Source organism: Brachyhypopomus gauderio, chromosome 18, assembly GCF_052324685.1.
Source record: "Brachyhypopomus gauderio isolate BG-103 chromosome 18, BGAUD_0.2, whole genome shotgun sequence".
Taxonomy (NCBI): domain Eukaryota; kingdom Metazoa; phylum Chordata; class Actinopteri; order Gymnotiformes; family Hypopomidae; genus Brachyhypopomus; species Brachyhypopomus gauderio.
The window spans coordinates 14154887-14180358 of NC_135228.1; the positions used below are offsets into that span (position 1 = coordinate 14154887).

The following is a 25472-nucleotide window of genomic DNA, read 5'->3' on the forward strand; positions in this document are numbered from 1 at the left end:
CCATTGCATTGCAACGTAGATATATTAACAAATGCTTTTGCTGTTTCCCTACAGAAGAGAGGCATTCTTTAAGATATAACAAATGGAAACATAATCAGTGTAATCTGAGTCAAACCTGATTATGGACAAATAAAAATTTACTGAAGAATGGACATGAAGTGCAGATAAGTACACAATTTTGTGATCCATGTTGAAAAGAAGAATAAGAGTGGTTTGAAGACTTGACATTTATACAGCATGGATCTAACTAAAATCTTGTTTATGACCCTGAATAAGAAAGCACCTTTGCAGCAAGGCAAACCAAACAAAACTCACACTGTAAAAAGATTACTGTGAAATGTACAGTAACTTGCTGGCAGCAACTAGCTAGTAAATTGCTGTAATCAATTTCACAGTATGCATACATTTAATCACAGTACTTTTTTTTGTCATTTTTATCACAGTAATAGGTTGCTGTATTTTCTGTAAGAGCTTTACAGCTTAAAATTACTGTATTCATTTTAATTAGGGGTGGGATGCGATTAAAAAAAGTTAATTGAATTAATTCAAAGCGTAATTAATCGCATTTCAATATTTAACATGAGAAATATTAATTTAAGTTTGAATGATGAATGAATCAATGAACATAAGCATAAACTTCAACATCTTGTTTATTTTTCCACCAGTCTACTACACAGACCAATAGATGAGTGCAGAAAATGGAGCAAACAGTTTTCACAACACTGGAAATTCTGACCAAAAATGTTGTTTAATTTTGGGAGTTTTGCTCAGGATATTGGAAGAATAAGAAGTAAATCAGAAGATGTTTTTAATACCATTTTAGATTTTTTTTATTTCCCAGGCCTCTGCCACGGGCATCTCCATAGTGCCTAGAAGTGGTCTTCTGCATGCTCAAAGCAAATGACTGGATCTTCCTTTCATCATCTATAATATGAGCTGTCACACAAAGATAATTGTTGTTGCTAACAGAGGTCCAGTGATCCCCAGTCAGAGCCACATTTGTGGAGCTCTTCACAATAACCTGTTTTATTTCCCTTTCCTCATCATACAGCTGCTGGATTTTCTTCAACATTGTCTTTCTGGACAGCAGTTTGTAACTTATCAGTTGACGCAATTTGCAGTAGCGTGACTCCGCACACCTCGTGCGAACCTCCGCGAACGGCGGAGGCGTTTAAACTTGCCGTCTTAAGGCTTCGACCACAGAAAACACTCTACAGTCCACAGCAATCCATCTCGCCAGTGAATTGGTCAATTTGTCTGACGTGGACTTTGACATTTTGTTTCTTAATTTGAACCCCGACGTGGTGAAAATGCATGTGTTATCATCTCAAGAGAGACAGCATTCCAAAAGTCTTCAATATTCACTTCACCTGTGTATCCCTCAGAAGGTTCCTGAATGTCACTAAATGGAAAATACAATTTCTATTACAAAGAGTGAATTAAGATGTGTAAATACACACATTAAAATATTAATTCCCCTCAAAGAACTTTTATTCCACTTAACTGCAGACCAAAATTTGATCAGTCCTTAACAGAAATGAACTTGGAATATAACGGTCTTTATAAATGTCTTCTTTATATGTTACTTGATTCCTGATAAACTGCAGCCATTGAAAGCTGCAGAGAATGTAATGGTATTACTGCTTGTTGCTGTATCTTTATTGATATAATGAAATTATATCTCATCATATCCACACTTGGAATGCCGGGGGCAGAGCGTGGGGTCAGAGCGCAGCGACATTCATTCTATGGCACCCTCTTGAGCAGACAGGGTTAAGGGCCTTGCTCCAAGGGGCAAAAGTGACAGAACCCACAACCCTCAGTGATAACCCAGCACTGTTGCCACCGAGACACCACTGCCCATTTTCCAAACAATATCTGTCATGAATTCAATTTGGTCACAAGCAGCAACTTCATAGTCAGAAAGCGTAACAATCCATCTGAACATCTGTTAGAACAACAACTGTTCAGCATTAGTGTAATATGCAACAGAGGAAGCAATTATAAACACTACACATTAAAAAACATCAACTGGTTACAGCACAGAATACCCAATGCACAACTTATTGCAAACAAAAGTGAGGAAATATTGTCAGAAGTAGTATTCCTTATTCCTTTCCAACTAAAGTAGAATGATTTAAAATCTAACTTTAAAATACTGTTTACAGCACATACTGCCAATCCCAGTCCTGCAACATCACTACTGTGTATGATGCTGTGTATTTTGCTGTTGTACACCTGGAATATGAGTAAATGTGATTGAATGAGTGTTTGGGAAGCAAAGTAAACTAAAATTTGTAGGAAAGTGGTACTACAAAACCAGGGCTGAGAAACACTTGTGTTGACTTTCAATTGTAATTTGAAATAAACAAGGCACCACCTTCAAACGATACAACATTATAACAAAGTATATCACATTATTAGGTATAAATGTGTATTTAAAAATCACTCTGAAACTGCATACCTTTAATTTACTTACCAGGTTAAAAACCCCTTTTTTGTGAAGGTCCATCAGCACTACTGGAGGGTGGTGCCCACATGTAACACAATAAAATGTGTAATCATGCTCAGTTAGGGCTTCAAAATGCAAATAGGCATGGAGTAGCCTGTTGTGGTTGGGAAGTTTAATTTCAGATGACTGCTCGATTGCCTCAAACACACGGGTTAAGGCATTGTGTGTCTGAAAAAGAAAGTCAATAAAATCCAAACTCGCATATTCAGTAACACAGACTATAAATCTTGGAATATAAGTTTAAAGACCTTAAATAAATAAGTAAGACATTTAGGCACATTCATACCTGAAGTGAAGCCCTCAAATACATACAAAAATGCAGGCTTAAAATATATGGTCATCATAGTGCAGACCATTCATCCATTCCTGGTATCGGTACATCATTCCACATGAAGGACACATGTTGCAATATGTGGAGACGCCTGAAAATGAAAAGGATGAAGAAGCTATCTCACTATTTCAAACATGCAAAACCATTACACTAATTACAGATTTTAATAAGACAGATCACAGACCTTCATTAACACGGGTGAGCGTTACAATTTTTGCATTACTGCTGATTAACATCGGCTCACTTAAAGGAACTCCTTCGGTGCATTCCATGTAATACTTTTCAAGAGGGAAAAGATCTTTGGGGAAGTCATTATCTTTAGGGTTACATACATACTTTGGCAAGGAAGAAGGAATCTTTTTTTTCTCATATGTACTTCACCATCCTGTCAATATCCGGGCTCTTCGGTGGGTATACATCACTCTGCTCTCTGACTTCTTCTGTCTCCTCTTCAGCCATTTCTCTCACTTGAATGGATCTGAAAATCTCTCTATTTGTTTGAAAAAGTGTCCACTTGGCAATATATTTATGTGGGCAAGACAGCCTGGCCTTCACACAAGGACAATGCCAAGCATTTGTTTTCGTGTCATAAGTAACAAAAACTCCCCAGTCTGCTGTAGTATGAAGGTTTTTTTGTCAAAAACAGACACAAAGTGTTTTGTGGGATCCCCGATCTTCACTAGAGTTGCTAAAGGAGCTTCCTTCTCAGCTGCTTCATTTTTCAACTGCAAGCACAAATGTTTTTTGGATTCTCCAAACCATCTTCCCTCAACCATTTCTGTTAAAACATCCTCATGAAGTTTCATTGGTTCTGGGTAGGAGGAACAGTAATCCACAGATCGTATATGAGCACACTGAAATGCTACTACTCCACTCCTTACTGCTATTCCAGTGGTAACAGTACAGTCATCAAGCTCACATTTGATTTCATGTTGAGACCCCCATGTCTTTTTCTTAATATGAACGAACAGGAGTAGGTGCACCTCTAAAAGCTTTTTGTACAGCATAAATCCCATTTTGAGTGTCAACACACTGGCTTTCCAAATGACTTCTGAAAGTGATGTCTGAACTTGCAGACATATGCCGTCTTTGGATGTGTCTTTGTAAATTTTTTCGATTCAAAGTGAGGTTGCAGTTTGGACAATGCACTTCACTCTGGTGTGTACGGACTCGAGTTGGTAGAGCTGGCTTACTACAGAAAGCCTGAGTTGCTGCAGGCATTTGCTGGTTTAGGACAGGTGCTGGTAGAGGTCTGCACTCCCGCGGTAATCCCACAGGACCCGTCAGGGGGGTGTGGCGAGTGTAAATTGTTAGCGGAGGGGAGGTGTAAATGGTCACAAATTAAGTATTATATCACGATTGATCGCCAAGTATAAACGCCTCCGCCGCTCGCGCAGGTATTTTGGACATGCTGGTCCAGCGTGTGGTGTGCCAGTGATTATGCCTCGCCGTGCCAACGGTTGCCGACCCCTGGAGTTTCAGCGGTGGAAAATTCTATCAAAACAGGCGAATACACCACAATTAAGCCAACTACAGGAAAGTATGATATATGGAAGTCATATTCTATTGTAATTAATGGAGATGGAAATCGTCTACCATTTGCTTGTGATAGATGTCAGAAAGTGTTGGTGTGCGTCACCTGACGGCATGTGTTTGGACTGTGGTAAGAAATGGGATAGGGCGATCCATCAATATATTGCTGTTTTAATAAATACAGGAGAAAATTTCAAGTACTAAATTTAATTAATTCAATTCATATTAGGATTGCGGGCGGGGGCGACAGAAATATGTATGTGGCGGGCAGTGATGTCAGTAACACGTTACTCTAAGCTTACCACTTTTTTCGGTAACGAGTAATATAACGTGCTATTTCCAGTCCAGTAATCAGATTAAAGTTACTTATCCAAATAACTGTGCGTTACTATTTTTATTTTCCTTAGTAAAAATATATATTTTATCTGTATGTGTTCCATTATGGCATCCTAAAGTACACCTATATATTTTCTTGCCTATAGTAGGGAAAACAATGTAAAATTAGACCATGCAGTTTGTATAAAAATATATTAACACAATCCTTGCCAATCAAAGTTATCACATTGTTCTGTATTTTTAAATGCGAAAGATGAGAATTCATTAGGGCTGGGTATTGATTCAAATTCCAAGAATCGATCCGATTCAGATTCTGAAGATTAAGAATCGATTTTTTTCGATTTAATCCGATTTAATCGATTTGATCCAATTCGATCCAATTCGGGGTTTAGTGTTATTAAAAATGTATTTGAGCTGTTTCCTGACTGTGTACAGAAGCAACATGTTAAAACTAGTATTATATCGATATTAATCAGCAAATAGTTACTGGTAGTTGGTAGTTACTGATGGATGGAAGACTGGTGAAAAGGGTCATCATAAATCTACCTTCAAGAAAGGTAATCCAGGACAATAAACAGAGGACATCTTTGAGGTGTCTATATCTGCAACAGTGGGCTCCTACTGGGACACTAACCAGTGCATTATTATTATGATTTAAATAATTAAGAATTCACCCATAAGCTGTTGCTACCAAATGCATTTTTATTTTAAAAGTGCTCACACTTAATAAACTGAAAGTATAAAATGTAAACGTGTATTTTTCTTTAAAGTGAGAATATAAGAACAGAACTTTCACGTTACGGTCCCCGACCCCTCCGTTTTGGGCGCGTTAACGTCGTCTACGTCTAATCGTCTACGTTGGTGTATCTCCGTGGGTGCGGGTGCGTCTTGTGATAGTCCTCACCTATGGCTCGTCTCGTAATCACGTGGGGTTTATGTGGTTTGTCTATTTAATTTGCGCGCGTGCAGCGTCCCGTGCTCGTCGTTGTTTGAGTGACACATGTTCTATGTAAACGTGTTTTATGTGCGCTGTCTGCGCTTCGGTAAATGTAATAAACGTAACGATTTGGAAAGTGCAAAGGATTCTGTCTCGTCCATCGCCTTGCGCCCAACGTTACAAGAACATTTAAAACTTTTTTTAAACTGTAAAAACACTGGGTAAACGGTCAGTGACACGGACTAACTGTAAATAGTCACTGACACTGGATAAACTGTCCTTCTGTTTTTAGATTTCCGATTTGACTATCGTTGTTACCGGCACTGTCCGACGCCAAGTCGTTTTACAGTTAGTTAGACCGAGCACGCCTGCGTGAATTCAGTGATGAGGCGGGGGTAAAAGTTCACTAAAAAATCGATCTTTGGACGTACGAATCGATAATCAGATCATCATATGCGAATCGATTCTGAATCGGAAAATCGATTTTTTCAACACAGGCCTAGAATTCATTAACAAATAATGTCACTTTCATACTTACCTCCATATTCAACTAAATGGTTTTGATGTCCCAGCAAATGCTCATTGGCATACACCACTGATTTTGTAAAAAATGTGCAGAAAGTCCATGCACAGTGACTGGATGCTCATAATGGTCAAGGATAGTTTTATGAAGCTGGAATAAAGATAATATGGAAATACTAATATGAGTATTGTCTAGCAAACTGTACAAACATAAAGCATCTACAAACTTCTTTGTCACACTTTAACCAAAAATATAATATAACGGGTCACCAACGTGGTGCCCGCGAGGACGTTATGAGTCGGCCGCGGGCTTGTTTTAAAAACAGCTCACTATATTGCCATGCACCAAAGCGCTGCATCGTTTATGTTTTTGCTGCTATTAGCGATTGTCTGCGGTTGCTAGCGGTCTTCCCGCTTAGCAATTGACACGCGCACACGAACCCAACCCCCCCCCCCCCCCCCCCCCGCTCAACAACTTTCTTTCTGGTAGCCCTCCGCAATAATTGGTATCCAAGAAGTAGCTCCCAACTTCAAAAAGGTTGGTGTCCCCTGTAATATAATAAACAGGATTATTTATATAACCCTGCCTCCTAACATATAATAGCCATGTTCCCTATCTTACTCTGTTAGAAGTTCCTCGTCCCTTTACATTAACAGACAATGGCTTGGACAACATTTATTTTCTCAATTACTATGAAGTGAATAATGAATTTTAACCGGGAAAAAAACTTCCAAAAAAGATGTTGTTGTACACGTTTTACTTTCATTCTGATGAGGTAGAGAAAGAAATACAACTGTGCTGCTCCACAATATCATGGCATATGATGTCCACAAATAATGTGGTTATTACAATATGTACTGAACACTTCCGTGTCTCACTGAACAACTTTCATAACTAGCCAGATTGGATGGATAGTTTATTTATCTAGTTATGATAATAATAACACTGGCATTATCAGCGGGCATGAATCTCTTTTAATCGACTAAATAGCTAAACTAAACTCGCTACCAAGTAGTGGTACTAACTGTTCCAGAAGAGTATCTGTGTAAATAAGTTCTTAATCCCAGTTTAAATTACACTTAAAATAAAGCTGTAAAATCAAAACTCACTTACATTTCGCCTGTCCGCCATGTCTGTGCCGCCACAAAACAAACCCCTAGGAGAGGACGTAAACGCCATTGGCTGCAGTAAAAAATGATTGACGGCTAACTCTGGCTGATAATTGGCTTAATAAAAATTGATTGACAACGAAAGTCTAGTAACTGGCTGCAGTCGAAAATGAATGACTCATGCTCCTTTACCCACGCCACCGGGGCTCCGGCCTGCAGCATTACCCTTCTCATCTAATCCAACTCCTTCTACGTGTCGCTTACGTTTTCCGACCAGGAAATATAAATCTAATAAATTCACCCTTAAGACTTTTACCGTTTAAAGATCAAAATGTTTAAATAACACAATACATGTTTTTTTTTTAAGTTTACAAGAAAACGTAAAAGTGGACAGGAATAATGATCTGTGATTGCCAACATAATAAAGTACAGTACATTTCTTAAATATGTACTATTTCATTTTTTTTTTTACCTTTAATAAAAAATACTTTTTTTCGTTAGGACGGTACACTTCAGGTGTGCAGAATGGACAGTGGTATTTACTGCAACAAGTAGTGTGTAACTGAATGGACGGGTTGGGAGTCAGGGTGCAATAATGGGGCCAGGACAAAGGGGGAGCTGTGGGATTTGCTGCGGTGAAATGCTGGGTTCATGGGGAGAGGAAGAGGACCCTTTAAAAGCTGGGCCTGTGGAGGGCCCCGGAGAGTTTTTTTTGGTCTCCTTCGTGTCAGCAGTGGGTAAGGTGGATGGTGTGCAGTTGGTTGTTTTGTTAATTTTAGCAATTTATGTATGTTTGTGATTGGTGCGGCCTTTGAGTGCCAGCATCAGGCCAGAACAGGCTTAAGCTCTGGTCTCTTTTATTAGTTTAGTTTGTGTGTGTTTATTTGTTTACTTGTGTTAGTTCTGTTTGATTGTCCACGCCAGGGCGGCCGACCTGTGCTGGAACTCTGCACACCTTCGGCCTTCCCCAAGTGGCTCAGCCCGAGGTCCCGTAGTTGTAGTCCTTGCTTCTCGGCGGTTTGTGGTGGCCTTCCTTTTTAAAATTAGCTCTAGCTTAAGATCAATAAAGTAATGGTGTATTTTTAATTACTTTAATGTTAATGTTAACTTGACCAGTATTGGGGACTGCAGGCTGTAGCCATTGTGTGTACGCCTACCACTGGGCCTTGGTGGGACATTTGATGTGTGGGTAGCTACTAATATGGAGTGCCATGTATGAATTTCGTGTGCGGTGTTTGTAGTGGTGCCATTTGTGAGCCTGGAATAATATTGCACTTGGAACTTTATCTCGATTGATCTGGTGTGTTTTTTTGGATTTATTTAAGGTCCCAGTGGTGGGTGGCAACCTCTGACTCCTCCTTCCTTCTCCTAAGAGCCTGGTTTTGAATAAATTGTAAACCTTTTGACACCTGACTCTTCATTGTCTCGCGTGGTCGACAGAACCTGGTTACATTTTTGGCGTAGTTCGGCAGCGACCAACTTAATTGTAAGGCGATTGAAGATGTCTCAGAGTGAAAATGAAGGAGGGGGGAGACCAAGGTCTTTTTCAGTGCCTACCTTTTTCCCATTTATGATGCCTTGTGCTAAATTTTCTGGGGGTAAAGGGACAAATGAAGGTACATTTAAACAGTGGAAAAATGACATTGAAATGTGGTTTAGAATGTATGGCGTCCCCGCTGAAAATCAGTTAGACTGGGTATTAAGTTGTTTGGAGGGGGAAGCGAAGAGAGAAGTGGCCATTTTGTCTGCTGATGAGAAAGATACTGTTGCTAAAGTATTCACAAAGTTGGCAAGTTTGTATTCTAGTGCTGTCCCTGCTTCTGGTTCACGCTCGCTGTTCTTCAACTGTAGGCAGCAGGCTGAAGAAAGTGTGAGGGCTTTTGCCCTCCGCCTACAGGAGTCCTGGCAGAAGATGATGATCCATGATGCACAAAATATCTTGAACCCGGAGATACTAATGCGTGATCAGTTTGTTGCAGGGCTCTGTGATGACGGCCTGAAGAGAGAGCTAAGAATGAAGGTAACATTGAATAACAATCTTAAGTTTGCAGAGGTGCGGAAGGAAGCTATATTACGGGCAGACCTGGAGGAAAATGAGCAAGTATGTTGTGGAGCGGTGAAAGCAACTACATATAAGAAGCCTTGGGAAGATGACTTACAAAAACTTAAAACTGAACTTAAGTCAGAACTGGTGAAAGAGGTAGAGACTCAAGTGAATAACCTGTCCCAATCTCTCCTGCAGGGAATAAGGGAGGAGTTCCGCAAGGCGAAGCTTGAGTCACAGCCAATTCAGATACCTACTCCCTCCTTTGTGCCACAAAGATCCCGTAGTTTTTCACCAGGCCCTAGGCAACAGAAAATGAGGGTCCAGTCCAGGCCCAATGAGTATGACGAACAGGGACAGCCTATTTGTTACCAATGCCGAACCCCAGGCCACATTGCACGCCAGTGCCCCGAACAAAACCCCCCTGCCCCTTTAAACTAGCTTGCCCCACTGTTGTGGATCTAACAGTGGGCCAAACAGCAAATGATCCTTCCCCCACAGTGACCCAAGCATGTGATCTGCAAACACCCGTGCCCCCTATTGGCCTTGTAGGGCACTGCCCCATGATCCAAGTCTTTATGGATGGCATTGAAATCTCCTGCCTACTAGATACTGGCTCCCAGGTGTCCATGGTGCGCCAAGAGTGGCTACAGAGACACTTTGGCCAAGACGGCCAGCACCTGAAAGATCCAGCTTCCTGGCTGAAGTTGAAGGCGGCGAATGGTAAGGAGATTCCCTACCTGGGGTACGTAGAAGTTCAGATGGACATTGCTGGGGTGATATTGTCGAACGTGGGGGTGATCGTAGTAAAAGACAGCTGTTTAAAAGTATCAGGTCTTGTAGGAATGAATGCGATTAAACAAGTATGGCAAGTTTTATTCAAGAACACAGCACCTTGCAAAGTGAAGATTCCACCAAAACTAAATGATCCTGGCAAGACCCTGTGGCAGGAGGCCATGCACGTTTGCCAGAAGGAGCAAGGATTCGTCACCCCGGATGGCTTTGTCGGATATGTCCGTCTTGCCAGCCATCGTCCTGTGGCTATACCTGGTAACCGGGAGCTGCTACTGAACTGTCGAGCCAGGGGCGGACCAGGAGGTCGAGGGTATGAAGCCTTGATGGAGCCACTGCCCACGCAAGATGGACTCCTGGTAGCTCGGGCCCTGGTGACGGTTGGGGGCGGACGGACACAGGTACGAGTGCGTAACATCAGCAATGGCCCTCTAGTCATTTACCCCTATCAAAAATTAGGCAAAATATCTTTGTTGGACTCTTGTGAAGTTTTTGATGATGAACCTGCATTTGAAATTGTGAGAGGTGATAGTGTGGAGGCTCAGATGTCAAGTGGTGCTGAACCAACCCTACACTCGAGTAGCAAGACGGACATGGATGCCTTACCACCATTCGACCTTGAAGGAGTTGCTCTGTCAGCAGAACAGAAGAGCAAATTGGCCACCTTGCTCAACAAACATAGAGCTGTTTTTTCTCAGCATGAGGAGGATTACGGCTGTACAGATACCATCTCTCACAGAATTCCTACGGGAGATGCAGCTCCCATCAGGCAAAGGTATCGTCAGATCCCCCCAAACTTGCACGCTGAGGTCAGGGCCTTGATCAAGCGCATGCTGGAAGCTGATGTCATCAAGCCAAGCTCAAGCCCATGGTCATCACCCATAGTCTTGGTTCGCAAGAAAGATGGTTCCATCCGATTCTGCGTGGATTACAGGCAACTGAACCAAGTTACTAGGAAGGACTCTTATCCCTTACCCCGAGTAGAAGAAGCTCTAGCCAGTTTGAAGAAGGCCAGCTGGTATTCTACATTGGATCTGGCGTCTGGCTATTGGCAGGTCAAAGTGGATGACAAAGACCAAGAAAAAACAGCCTTTACCACTCCCATGGGGCTTTTTGAATTCCAAAGGATGCCCTTTGGATTATGTAATGCACCTGCTACATTTCAGCGCCTTATGGAGAGTTGCTTGGGAGAACATAATTACCAATCACTGTTAATCTATTTAGATGATATTATTGTTTTTGCGGCTGATTTTGATACTCATCTTGATCGTCTTGATTATGTGTTCTCCCGCCTCTCTGCCCAGGGCCTGAAGCTGAAACCTGACAAGTGTAAACTTCTCCGTGATAGTGTCCAGTACCTCGGCCACATCGTGTCTGCAAATGGAATAGCCCCAGATCCGGGTAAAGTGTCAGCAGTCCAGCAGTGGGAAGTGCCAGTTACACCAACTGAGCTACGAGCGTTCCTTGGCCTTGCAGGGTATTACCGCCGATTCGTCAAGGGGTTTTCCCAAACAGCAGGCCCTCTCCACCGACTTTTAGGCGGGTACCCAGCAAGGAAGACCAAACCCAGAGTGCCAGGGCCTGCTTGGCATTGGACAGAAGAATGTGATTTGGCCTTCTTAGGTCTAAAGCAAGCCTTGACCCAGGCCCCAATCCTGTCCTTTGCTGATTTCAGTTTGCCTTTTCTCCTTTATACAGATGCTAGCCACCAAGGCCTGGGTGCAGTACTCTCACAGGTCCAAGAGGGCCAAGAAAAAGTTATTGCCTATGCAAGTAGAGGCCTGCAAGGTGCTGAGCGTAATGATGCCAGTTACAGTTCTTTTAAACTGGAACTACTAGCACTGAAATGGGCCATTACAGAAAAATTTCATGAATACTTGCTCGGTTCAGACTTTGTAGTTTATACAGACAATAATCCTCTGGCCCATCTTTCCACAGCTCGGTTAGGTGCGGTGGAGCAGCGCTGGGTGGCGTGACTAGCAAGCTATAAGTTCCAGGTGAAACATCGCTCCGGAAAGTCTAATGTCAATGCTGATGTGCTCTCTCGTTACCCCCTTGGAACCCCAAAGGCATCAGAGGAACAGGATGGGGTGGAGGTTCCAGGCTTCCAAGATGTGACTGTGGAGGTGGTCCAGGCATGCTTGTTGGGGGTGTGTGAGGCAGAGTCCACCCTCGAGCTAGCAAAAGCTTCATGGATTGGAGAAGGCTGGTCTGCTGACAGGTGGGCCGAGGGACAACAAAAGGACCCAACAATCTCACGAGTTCTGTTTTTTTTGCAGACCAAACAGCCATTGCGGGCAGCCAAACGACAGTTAGAGAGTCCCCAAGTGCTGCGCCTGTTGAAGGAAATGCCCCGTCTACAGCTGCGAGAGGGGGTACTCTACAGGCGAGTCCAGGACTCAAAAACGAATGCCCTCCATTTCCAGCTCATCTTACCCCAGAGTCAACAGCAAGAAGTCTTCACTAGCTGCCATGAGCATATGGGACATTTTGCTGCAGATAAGATATGTAAGACACTTCAAACCAGGTACTACTGGCCCAATATGTTTGCAGACACCCAGAGGTGGTGTTTAGAGTGTCCTCAGTGTGTGTTAAGAAAAAAGCCCACTAACTCAACAGTTAGTTTGACACCCATTACAGCCTCTTACCCTTTAGAGCTGATTACCATGGACTTCCTGTCCCTAGAAGCCTCAGTAGGCGGATTGGAAAACATCATGGTCCTTACTGATCATTTCACAAAGTTCGCTTGGGCTGCTGCAACTCGGGACCAGACCGCAAAAACAACAGTGAGGGTGATGTGGCAACAGGTGATCCAGTATTTTGGATGTCCCGCCCGATTCCATGCTGATCAAGGACCAAACTTTGAAGCGGCTGTGGTGAAACAACTTTGCGACTTGTATGGCTGCAAAAAGAGTCACACTACCCCATACCACCCAGAGGGTAATGGCCTCACAGAAAGATTCAACCGCACCCTGCTGGGAATGTTGCGTAGTCTGGTGGAGGAAAAGAAGAGCAGGTGGGCAGATTACTTACCAGAAATGATCCATGCTTATAACAACACGGTGCATACCTCTACAGGTTACACCCCCTCGTATCTCATGTTTGGAAGACATGCACGTGCACCAGTAGACGTTCTTCTGGGGGGTCCGTTGGAAGAATCAAGCACAGTTGGAGAGTGGGTCCAGAAACACCATGAGCGCCTGTACTTTGCTTATAAAAGAGCAGGTGAGTTGAATGCAGGGGCAGCACAGAAGCAAAAGAGGCAACATGATGCCCAAGGGGGGCTGGGTCCATTAATGATGGGAGAAAGGGTGCTGTTGCGTAATGTGGGTCCCAAAGGGCAGAGTAAACTTGCAAACTATTGGCATAATGTACCCTATGTAGTGGTAAAACAACCTAATCCTGATGTTCCTGTGTATGTGGTCAAGCCTGAACGGGGGGAAGGGAAGGAGAAAGTTTTGCATAGGCGGTTGCTTCGTCCTTGTCCTTTGTCACTACAAGCCCTAGCGCAGGAAGAACGTGGCAAACCTGAGCCAAGGAGACAGTCATTCATGTGGATGCCCCCACCAACCCGATGGTTGCCCCCTTGGCAACGTGCAGGTCCGTCCACTGCATCACCAGTGGAAGAGTCTGTGGCTGTGGGGTCTGAGGAGCTGCGGAGGTCTCAGCGCAGTTCGAGGGGGATCCCACCCCAGCGTTATGGGCAAGGGGACAACTGACCGGCAGCACGAGGATGTGCTGTGAAAAGGTGGTGGGGGATGTAACTGAATGGACGGGTTGGGAGTCAGGGTGCAATAATGGGGCCAGGACAAAGGGGGAGCTGTGGGATTTGCTGCGGTGAAATGCTGGGTTCATGGGGAGAGGAAGAGGACCCTTTAAAAGCTGGGCCTGTGGAGGGCCCCGGAGAGTTTTTTTTGGTCTCCTTCGTGTCAGCAGTGGGTAAGGTGGATGGTGTGCAGTTGGTTGTTTTGTTAATTTTAGCAATTTATGTATGTTTGTGATTGGTGCGGCCTTTGAGTGCCAGCATCAGGCCAGAACAGGCTTAAGCTCTGGTCTCTTTTATTAGTTTAGTTTGTGTGTGTTTATTTGTTTACTTGTGTTAGTTCTGTTTGATTGTCCACGCCAGGGCGGCCGACCTGTGCTGGAACTCTGCACACCTTCGGCCTTCCCCAAGTGGCTCAGCCCGAGGTCCCGTAGTTGTAGTCCTTGCTTCTCGGCGGTTTGTGGTGGCCTTCCTTTTTAAAATTAGCTCTAGCTTAAGATCAATAAAGTAATGGTGTATTTTTAATTACTTTAATGTTAATGTTAACTTGACCAGTATTGGGGACTGCAGGCTGTAGCCATTGTGTGTACGCCTACCACTGGGCCTTGGTGGGACATTTGATGTGTGGGTAGCTACTAATATGGAGTGCCATGTATGAATTTCGTGTGCGGTGTTTGTAGTGGTGCCATTTGTGAGCCTGGAATAATATTGCACTTGGAACTTTATCTCGATTGATCTGGTGTGTTTTTTTGGATTTATTTAAGGTCCCAGTGGTGGGTGGCAACCTCTGACTCCTCCTTCCTTCTCCTAAGAGCCTGGTTTTGAATAAATTGTAAACCTTTTGACACCTGACTCTTCATTGTCTCGCGTGGTCGACAGAACCTGGTTACAAGTGCACTGCACAACTGAAAGCGTCCTTTTTTCAAAACCGTGATATGCATCTATAGATGGATGGAAAAATATACATTTTGTGAAGTTTTTCAGTGAACTGGTTAATGAGGATCATGGCCATTACATGCACGCACTACTGAATAACCCCCCGTGACGTGTCCGTGCGGTACCAAACAGCACAACCATTACACATTATAAGTAACTACAGAAAACACTCATTAATTTAACAGTTTATGTCCAATATGAAGAACACAACATATATAAGTATTTAATACATCTGTATTCTGTTTAGCTAACCGCTCGTCTTCTAACATCAGTTTTTACCGTCACTTACTTAGACACCTAGATTAGATAAACTTAACAGTGCCTGTTCGTGCAAACAGAAACAGTCAGATTTTGTATAATAACCAAAGGAAACTAGTTACCAGCATTAGCAAGATGAAAACTGGTTTATTATGAACTAACTTTCACATTCGTGATTGTTCACAAATGAACGGCAAGCGAGTTATTTAGCCGTCTTTTCTGTCTCCACAGCTGGCTCCGGGACACCTGTAGCAGCGCCGGCGTGGACTACGTCGACAACTGCGAGAGTTTCCGAGAGCGTCCATCACTCTACCGCCGAGATGGACTTCACCCCAGTCGCCTAGGCTCGGCAGTCCTCTCCAGGAACATCGAGGACGTGCTACGCCGGGCCTGACCAGCCACAACAAACCACGCAAATCAGCTAAGTAGAACTTACTTCCCTAACTACCAAACCATTGAGACTGTGTCTGTTAGCCGTGGCAGGTATAAGAATAACAGGGCGATATGTTTTAAAAATCTAATTAAAATTAAATTAAATAATCAACATGAAGTGAGCAGCAATATTAAGCTAAGGCTAGGACTTTTAAACATTAGATCGCTGGCATCAAAAGCTGTGATAGTAAACGAAATAATCTCAGATAACAGACTAAATGCACTCTGTTTAACAGAAACATGGGCTAGAGTAGACGGATATGTACGTTTTAATGAAGCAGCTCCTCCTGGATACAGTTATGTTCATCAGCCCCGTATCACAGGGCGTGGAGGTGGAGTAGCCACAATATATGACACAGATATAGGTTTTACTGTAAAACCAACCACCTCTATTAACTCATTCAAGGCTTTGATAGGTGAAATAGGCAATAATCTTATAGGCAATAAAACAAAGCTTAAATTAGTGACCATCTATCGACCGCCGGGTCCCTACTCAGAATTTCTTCAGGAATTTGCTGAGTTTCTTTCGGAACTAGTCTTAACCATCGAGAGATTTGTAATTGTGGGTGATTTCAACATTCATTATGAAAATGAATCAGACCCACTGAAAATTGCATTCGACTCCATACTAGATTCAGTAGGTATAGCCCAAAATGTGACAGGGCCTACCCACCGCTGTAAACACACCTTAGACTTAATACTTACTTACGGATTAAACATAGAACATTTGGCAGTCATCCCCCAAAATGACGCCATTTCAGATCATTCCTTACTAATATATTAAATGACTTTATACTATGTACATCAGATGCGCCATACAAAAACCACGCGCACTATCACATCTGACACTGCAGCAACATTTATAAACTTACTGCCAGAGCTACCGAACACTATGCCACTGCAGCCCAATGAATTGGAACAGGCAACACAACAGTTTTATTCCACACTCAGCAATACCTTAGACAGTGTAGCTCCAATTAAAACAAAATTAATTAGGGAGAAAAAGCTTGCACCATGGTATGACGAACACACTCGTCTTCTAAAACAGACAGCTCGAGCAGCGGAGCGAAAATGGAAATCCACCTCACTAGAAGTGTTTAGAATCACATGGAAAGACGCCATAGTCAAATATAAACATGCCCTAATAAAAGCTAGAGCCGCATACTATTCGACACTAATAGAAAACAACAAGAATAACCCTAGATTTCTCTTCGCGACGGTATCTAAACTAACAAGAAATATCAACGACACTAGTTCTAACACAGCACTTACACACACTTTTTCAATAATAAAATAGATAATATCCGACTACAGAGTCATAATACATCGCAGCCTAACCTCCAATCCAACCCCAGTAGTTTAGTTATTAGTAACTATGCATCCAAAAATATTATTGAGCTAAATATCTTCGATCCTATATCGCAAAAAGAGCTCATAACACTGATTAATCCGTCTAAGCCTACATCATGTATATTTGACCCAGTTCCAACCCGTCTATTTAAAGACCTACTCCCAGCCATTGCAGGGCCCTTACTTAATATGATTAACTCCTCCCTTAACCTAGGTTACATGCCCAAACAATTAAAATGCGCCGTAATCTGTTTTTAGCCGTAAAACAGAATCTCGATCCGCAGATTCTAGCCAACTATAGACCCATTTCTAATCTCCCATTTATCTCTAAAATTTTAGAAAAAGCAGTTTCCAATCAGTTAAACCACTATCTCCAATCAAATAGTATCCATTAAAAGTTCCAATCAGGATTTAGACCAAACCACAGCACTGAAACAGCTTTACTCAGGGTAGTGAATGATCTACTAATATCGGCCGATAATGGGCTCATCTCGTTCCTTATACTGTTAGATCTTAGTGCAGCTTTTGATACTATAGACCACAACATTTTGCTGGCTAGACTAGAAAATACGGTAGGTATTAAAGGAGTCACACTCTCCTGGTTTAGATCATATTTAACTGACCGCTTCCAATGTGTAAGTGTTAATAATAAAACCTCTAAATCTGTGCAGGTTAAATATGGTGTCCCACAAGGGACAGTCCTAGGACCATTTCTATTCACACTGTACATGTTACCCTTAGGCGAGATTATGCATAAGCATGACATCAGTTTCCATTCCTACGCAGACGACACTCAGCTATATTTATCGGCAAAACCCGATGATTTAGGCGCAAACAGTAAGATTGAGAAATGTGTAGAAGAGATAAAACATTGGATGGCGTGTAACTTTCTAGCACTAAATCCAGATAAAACAATTAATAATAGTTGGGTCTAGGGCTGTGAGAGACAAGATACATAATGTAGCATTGAATCTACATTCTTTTACTATAACCCCCAGCGCAGAGGTAAAGAACTTGGGCGTCACAATAGACCCAGATCTCTCGTTCGATACACATATTAATAATATAACTAGGGTAGCGTTCTTTCACTTGCGCAACATTGCCAAAATTAGAAACATATTAAATATTAGTGATGCAGAAAAACTAATCCATGCATTCATATCCTCTCGTTTAGATTATTGCAACAGTCTCCTAGCTGGATGTTCTGGTAAATTGATAAACAAACTCCAGTTGGTTCAGAACGCAGCAGCACGAGTTTTAACAAAAACTAAAAAGTTTGATCACATTAGTCCTGTACTATCGTCATTACACTGGCTGCCAATTAAATTCTGTATTGACTATAAAATACTTTTATTAACATATAAAACGCTGCATGGCTTAGCTCCAGACTATCTTAGTGAACTTACTGAACAATATAACCCAGCGCGTTCACTTCGCTCGCAGGACGCAGGGTTATTAACTGTTCCTAGGATCAAAAAGATCACAGCAGGTGGAAGAGCCTTTTCTTTTAAAGCTCCACAATTGTGGAATAATCTTCCTGCCTCTATTCGGGACTCAGACACAGTCTCAATGTTTAAAACTCGATTAAAGACTCATCTGTTTAGTTTGGCCTTTGATTAATTTACTACATCTCATATCTTTTCTCCGAGGTTCACCTGGAGAGTAACATTACAGTCGGAGCCTACAATACCAGCATTGCTGCTCCAACACGGAATGAAAGCCTGGCGTTCATCAACAGACATTTACAGTGAAAATATCATAACCCAGAACTTTCATTTTTACCTTTACTTAGTCTGATTGTGTGATTTGTGTGTGACTTGTGTATTTGTCTGTATTTTGTGTAATTTGTGTGTTAACGGGCCGCCCAATGGAGGATGGGTTCCCTTTTGAGTCTTGGTTCTCCCGAGGTTTCTTCCTATTCCCCACCATCATAGGGAGTTTTTCCTCGCTACTGTCGCCTTTGGCTTGCTCATTAGGGTTCTGGACCCATAGTATTGTTAACCTTTTAAATCCTGTAAAGCGCTTTGTGACAACATGTGTTGTGAAAAGCGCTATACAAATAAACTTTGATTGATTGATTGAAGTGAGTAAATAAGAATAGCAATTTAGGATGGCAACAGTGATTTGAAATGGCTGATCTGATACAACGCACCACTTCCTCGTTTGGTGTAAGGATGGTACCATATTTCCGGTTGGTATGCGGAAGTGCCGATGTTATGGCCGAGTCTATGAAATTCACAAGGTGCCTCTTGGAGTTACCAAAGTCAACGATGTGCGTCGTATTGTCAGAGCATCAAGTACAACGCCACAGAGTAAACTTGAAAAGGGTTTCAAGTTCTATGTTTCATCCTACCTCTGCAATTTTGAAGGTAAGTCGCTGACGCTAGTTAGCTAGCTAGCCTGAGGTGGCAGTCTAATGAAGTGATGTTGTTTTTAGTAACAAACCAACCTGTATTTCTGATGGAAGTATCAGGCAAAAGTAAGGCTAACTCTAAAATCTGTCAATCTGTCTTTCAAATCTTTCATCTTAACTTCTTTATTAACATATGGCTTCAACACTTACACCTATTAACATATTCTGATAACACTCTCCAAGAAGTAGTTGAAGTAAAACCTGCACCGTTCTGTTGTTGGTGGTGGAAACAACAAAATAATATAAATGTAAGTAGGCCTGTTTCACTCCTATGTGTAAGCATTTCATCTGGAGTGAAAATGAAGTTTAAATCTAAAATATATTTAGTTTATAGTTGCTCAGTGAACTAGTAGATTGAACCATGCACAACACTGTAGAATAGAAAGACAGTATAGCCAAGTGTTTTAAGAGTGATGCAAAACAGCACAAACGTTACATGAGACAATAGACAAGTGACATTCACCACTAACAACATGATGGGACAGATATTGCGCCTATTGACATTGCTGAAGTCTTCTTTTCTAGATATTAAATTTTGCCTCTTGTGTATTTCAGATGACATTATGTGATTCAATGCCAGTTGTGCTCATTAACAACAACTGCTCTTGTGTTGCTGGTTGCGGAATCTGCAACCACTTGGTTGCATTGCTTTTCCAGACTGCTCATTATTCTGAATCTGGCATGTCTGTCGTCCCTCCTGTCCTTTCATGCACACAGACAGAACAGAAGTGGCATAAACCACGAACAATGGTTTGTCTTTTTTCATTATTTAATGTTAGTTAATGTATCACAGTCACTTTACTAACACCATCTTTTAAATTAATAGGGGGTGAAGCCTGGACCCGTGGATGCCATGGTTGTCCTAAAGCCAAAACCAGGTGCTACTACAGCCAGTGGAGTTAGGTATGTAGAACCAAATTTAATAGGCAGATTACAGTGTGTGGTAAAAAAAAATAAATGCTTTTGATCATCTGATAAGACCCTGTTCTCTTCAAAATTTAATTTAGCCTCGTTGTACTTCAGATGACATGTGATATGTGATTCACAATTAGTTGTGCTGGTGAACAGATTACAATGTGTAAAAATAAATGTTATTCACTCTTCTTTTATTTCAGAAGTACACTTTTCAAGGGCTACAGCGGTGAGCTCCCACACCCGGCCACCCTCAATCCTGGACCAGTCTACGCTGGAATGAAAGCAGATTCTCTTCCACTCATCTGCACAATGAACATCTCGCCTGACAAGCCACTTGTGGACTCCATCTTTGGGAAGGTACAAGTTGGCAGTGTACTGTCCTATCAACAACCACCACCTCCATCTGACAGTGTTGTCATACATGAGGATGCACCCCCATTCCCGAGTCTGCCACTAGAATGTTACCATCTAAGCCCACCTGAATATTCATTTGTGCCAACACACCAAGAACAGCTACACCTAAGCTCACTTTCTGTGACCTTGTCACAGTCACACCTTATTGAGGAGGCAACAAGATCCCAAAGTGCTACACCTGAGTGGCATTTACTTAGGAGAGAAAAAGTGACTGCCTCACATTTCAGAGAGGTGAGCCACGTTAGAGGTCCAGGTGCTGCAGAAAGACTGGCAGAAAGGATAATCCGAAGGACACGACAAACAGCACATATGAAGAGGGGACTTGAAATGGAAACAGGGGCCTTAAAGGACTATGCAGTTCTGAAAAACTTGAACTTGACCAAGTGTGGGCTAGTGATTCATCCAGATGCATCTTGGCTGGGTGCATCACCTGATGGACTTGTATATGACCCACTTGAGCGTCCATCATTTGGGCTTGTTGAAATTAAGTGCCCAAATGCACAAAGCTATGTAGACTGCAAATTCCTCAAAGTGGCACAAGGCCTACACAAATTGAAGGAGAGCCATTGTTATTATTGGCAAATCCAGGGCCAGTTATTGATTACTAGTATGCAGTGGTGTGATTTAGTTATCTGTGCCCATGATGATATCTTTGTGCAGTGAGTTTACAGAGATAGCAGTGTATTAGAAGAGGTGAAAAGGAGGTGTGACATGTTTTTCTTTAACACTTACATGCTAAAATACCTCTCTATGCCCAAGCAATAGAAAATCATAATGAAGACATGAACTCATGAACAATTAAAACAATTTCAATTTATTCTGTCAATTGTATTACTATTGTATTCATTTCATTTTTTACAAATACAGTAAAAGTTAATACAACATTATGTATTTCTTGTGTTGTCAATTTTACATATAAAAGTGAAAGCATTTTATACAATTAATCATATTGCACTGTACCTTAACATTGCAGCCAAAATTTACAGACTAGCATGACCTAAAGCGGGGGTCGGCAACCTTTTTGACTTGGAGCCACAAAAGCAAAAATAATTGGAAATTTATTTCAGTGACGATGACATGTCACTCAAGCGAACCAAAACTAAATACCAGACATTTGTGAAATTCCACCCGAACATTTTTTTAAGTCTCAAAAATAATATACGTTAATTAAATACTCATTAATTCTATTCAAAAACTGAGCCGCATCAGAGGGATCAAAGAGCTGCATGTGGCTCCGGAGCCGCGGGTTGCCGACCCCTGACCTTAAAGGGATCGTTTTAAGGTTGGAGAAATAAATAAATAAATCACCGTAATTCACATTATCTGTCTAATTCTGGATTGAGATTAGCCATTGTTTGCCCAAGCTTTTACCAAGGGGCCATTTTGATAATTCACCAAAAGACAGGCAACAGTAAAAATTTGGTTTATGCTCCCTGTGATTGAAAGGGGGATCACTGTGCTGAATATTTCATGTTCTTTGACTCTGCGAATCACACGGTCAACATGGACTCTCAGTCTTGCAATGGACTGTGACGTTCTGATCTCTGACCTAGACAGTTGAGCTCTCTTTGACAGAAACGTGGGTATGTGGACTTTGCATGGAACGCAGTCTTCAACAAGGAAACACTTGTCCACCATGATGGCCATAGATGGGTCAAGGAGGGCCACAATGCCAGACTGCTTTAAGATCTCTTTATCACTGATAGCACCTTGATAAAGAGAAGACACAAAGGTCACTGCGCCATGAGGGGCTATCCCAATCAACCCTTTGAATGTACAGTGTGATTTATAATTGGAAAACACTTCACTCTGGAGGAGAAGGGAATTTGGAGTTTGACATCTCAGTTCTGTGCAATCTAAAATTATTTGAGTGTCAGCGTAGTCCTGAAACACATCTGGGAGGTGAGTTTTCACAGTGTCCACGTCTAACCAAATAGAAACAGCTCCCAATACAGTATAAAGGAAGTTGGCCCAGGTGTTAATAATACGACTAACAGTTGACCGATGTATTCTAAATCTGTGGGCCAAATCCTTTTGCATCAGTCCCAATGACAGGTAGTTCATGAAGAGAAAAAACTCATCAATTGGTTGAAGAACCTGTGGAAAAAATACATTATGCTATTGTCATATTATGACTACCAAAACTTCTTTTGATGTAAAGATTAATTTGAAAATGATGACATAACGTGCTTTGTATGGACAACATGAAAACATTTACCGTTGCACTGGCAGAGTGAGGGACCTGATCAGTCTTCTCAACAGTCCGTGCTCTTGTAACCCGTATGATGTTGTGGGTGGCTGGCTCTATTTGATTCCAAAAGCCCATCAGGTGGGCATGGCTTGCAAATCTGGGGAATATAAAAGTTATATATAAAGTTATATAATGGCTAATTCATTCAAGATGTATTTCAGACACCAGAGAAGGCCCATCCGTATACTGTCCTGCCATATTTTTTATTTACCTGGTAAAGAATCGTATGTCGTCATCAGAGGCAGAAAACCGCTCCAAACAGAACTTGCTGTTGACAGTTAAGTCTTCGATTTGTTTTCGGAGCCTTGATATCTCCTCGCGTAGCTCTTCATTTTCATTGAGGGAGAGATCAAGCGCAGCAGGCTCATTACTGACGCAGTAGTCATGTTCATGACACGGTAAGGGGTCATCATCCTCATTGTCAGTCTGCATCTCTGTTAGATCAGTGTTGGGTGGACGCTCTGCTCTTTCCCATACTCCAGGTCGTGGAGTTGGAATAGTATAGTTATTCCATTGAAATAGCACAGGAAACGCTCCAGGTCGCAGTCGTCGTCGTCCAGCAGGAGTGAGAGGTTCGAGCAGATCAGCAGCGATAAAATGTCGCGAACACACTCGGGAAGTACTCGTGACGATAAAATTATCTCTCCTGATCTTAACCACCCATTGTTTCTGCAGTTCTGAGTCCTTTGGAAAGGTGTGGAAGCTCAGGTAGGAATTAAACCGTGTCGATGCTGTGCAGAATGGCACACAGCAGTGGTGGTTGGACCTGCTGTCTGTACGTTGTTGAAACGATACTTTTTTTTGTTTACCTGTCATATTTAGGACACGTAAACGGACAGGAGATGAAGGAAACTTCCAAGTAAATAACGGTAAATATGCTCGTTACAAGACTGGTGAGGTGAATAGCTAGCACAGTGCACGCTTTCAATGGCTACCGGATGTCAACAACTATCCTAACCTTTTAGCGGAAATTACGTCACTTAACAGCGCGCACATAGGCCATTACTTCAGACCAATGAAAACACGATGGTGGGAGGAGTTGGATCTAGATCCAGCTCCACCCCCTGGACTTTTGCTTCTGCAGCGACGGGTATCTTGAAATAAGACGGGAGTGCGGTTTTTGGGCTACTTTTGAGTTGGGTTACCGCGGGAGTTTACAAGTCAAGACTAAGAATCGATCGCGATATAATAGTCAATTATACCCCCCCCCCGGGCGACAGCTTACACTCGAGGGACAAGTGAATTATCAAAGAAAAAATAATCAATCCGTGAATGAGATTGATGTGGAAGCGAGTAGAAAGAGTATTTTTACTACTGGGATAATAAAATATCCACGGATCTATTAGACCATACCTGGATACAAAATCGGAGATTGATTGCGACATTTGTGAGGGAGTTAGAGTGCGTGGATTAGAGTGATCCAAGTTCTGGTTAGATCTCCCCCCCATAATCAGACAATGGGTGTTTAAGAAGCTATTAGCTTGCTTAGTTAACTTTCCAGATACCTGCCAGTCTTCTCTAAATCAACTAAAATATTGAACGCATTGTTCTGCAGATAACGGTACATATGCTTCGAGATAGAGTTCGCGCACACACTCCTTAATTTATACACAAACTATACAAGAGTGCTATAGTTACAGATCGAGTTATTGTGACTTATGTATGTATGTTTTGTCTGTTCTAGTCATCGTAGTCCATATCTACATTCCTGGTTATGAACCTAGCTGGCTAAGTAGCAAGCTGGATAGGCAGATAAAAATACTGTATGTGTTGTGTTATGTACGTCTAACTTCAGCAGGAACTGTGTTAGAAGCATCTTGCTTAATTTCACAGGTTTCCGTAGTGTAGTGGTTATCACGTTCGCCTCACACGCGAAAGGTCCCCGGTTCGAAACCGGGCGGAAACATCCTTTATTTAAAGAAATTCAGAGGGTAAACTCGTGACAGCGCTATGTGGGGAGCTCACTGATGCGCTGGTGGGACACATGTTAGAAGAGCAAATGAGCAAGCTGAAAGAACTATAGAGAATTTATATTAAAAGAATGTTTTCCTGTAAGCTGCAGCGCCATCAACAGAAACCTTATTTGCAATATAATAACATTTCTTCAGTAGTATTTACATTTAACGTATACTAGGTTGAAACACTGAAATGGTTTCACAATAGTTCTCCCGCTTAATTTGTCATCAGTTTCCGTAGTGTAGTGGTTATCACGTTCGCCTCACACGCGAAAGGTCCCCGGTTCGAAACCGGGCGGAAACACATTAAGAATTTTGTTTTATATAAATATATATATCGGTTTCACGTCGTAATTTTGTCAGTTATTGCAGTTATTATGGATGTGGAATAAAAGTCAGTTTTGTATTGGGACTATAGAGCACCACAGTTAAATATTCTTTGGTTACTTATCGCTAGCTAAATTACACTTCCCAGTGTAATGAATCGTTCGCAAGACATTTTACAAACTACAATCAGATAACTACCAATTACATGATGACTACAAAAATAAATAACACAGTTTTAAAAACAAATTGACTTGCAATTATGTCAATTTTTCGAAAAACCTACAGCTCCCAGAATGCAATTGAATTGACTCGTGTGCTAAGATTTGCTTCCGGTTTCGTAT

At 42.0% G+C, this 25472-nt stretch overlaps 1 protein-coding gene, 2 long non-coding RNA genes and 2 other non-coding genes across 5 annotated transcripts in view; 3 read left to right on the plus strand and 2 right to left on the minus strand.

Annotated features, from left to right (window-relative positions):
- Positions 1-21383, plus strand: part of LOC143482055 (uncharacterized) — a 29018-nt gene extending 7635 nt beyond the window's left edge. The window contains exons 3-6 of the long non-coding RNA XR_013122128.1: positions 15306-19225; positions 19927-20019; positions 20096-20172; positions 20385-21383. This is a non-coding gene — a long non-coding RNA (uncharacterized LOC143482055). The remainder of the gene's footprint in view (positions 1-15305; positions 19226-19926; positions 20020-20095; positions 20173-20384) is intronic.
- Positions 1300-4046, minus strand: LOC143481730 (uncharacterized). The gene is made up of 4 exons (XR_013122062.1): positions 3028-4046; positions 2799-2934; positions 2480-2680; positions 1300-1402 (listed from the first exon to the last, which is right to left on the minus strand). It is a non-coding gene; the product is annotated as an uncharacterized LOC143481730 (long non-coding RNA).
- A 181-nt stretch (positions 21384-21564) lies between the features above and the next one.
- LOC143482317 (uncharacterized) lies at positions 21565-23763 on the minus strand. Its single transcript, XM_076980661.1, has 3 exons — positions 23061-23763; positions 22817-22946; positions 21565-22695 (listed from the first exon to the last, which is right to left on the minus strand). Exons 1-3 carry the CDS (start codon positions 23663-23665, stop codon positions 21943-21945), a joined length of 1488 nt encoding a protein of 495 aa, XP_076836776.1. The 5' UTR covers positions 23666-23763; the 3' UTR covers positions 21565-21942.
- Positions 23764-24682: 919 nt separating this feature from the next.
- trnav-cac (transfer RNA valine (anticodon CAC)) lies at positions 24683-24755 on the plus strand. Its single transcript has one exon. It is a non-coding gene; the product is annotated as a tRNA-Val (tRNA).
- Positions 24756-25035: 280 nt separating this feature from the next.
- Positions 25036-25108, plus strand: trnav-cac (transfer RNA valine (anticodon CAC)). The gene has a single exon. It is a non-coding gene; the product is annotated as a tRNA-Val (tRNA).
- The last annotated feature ends 364 nt before the right edge of the window (positions 25109-25472 follow it).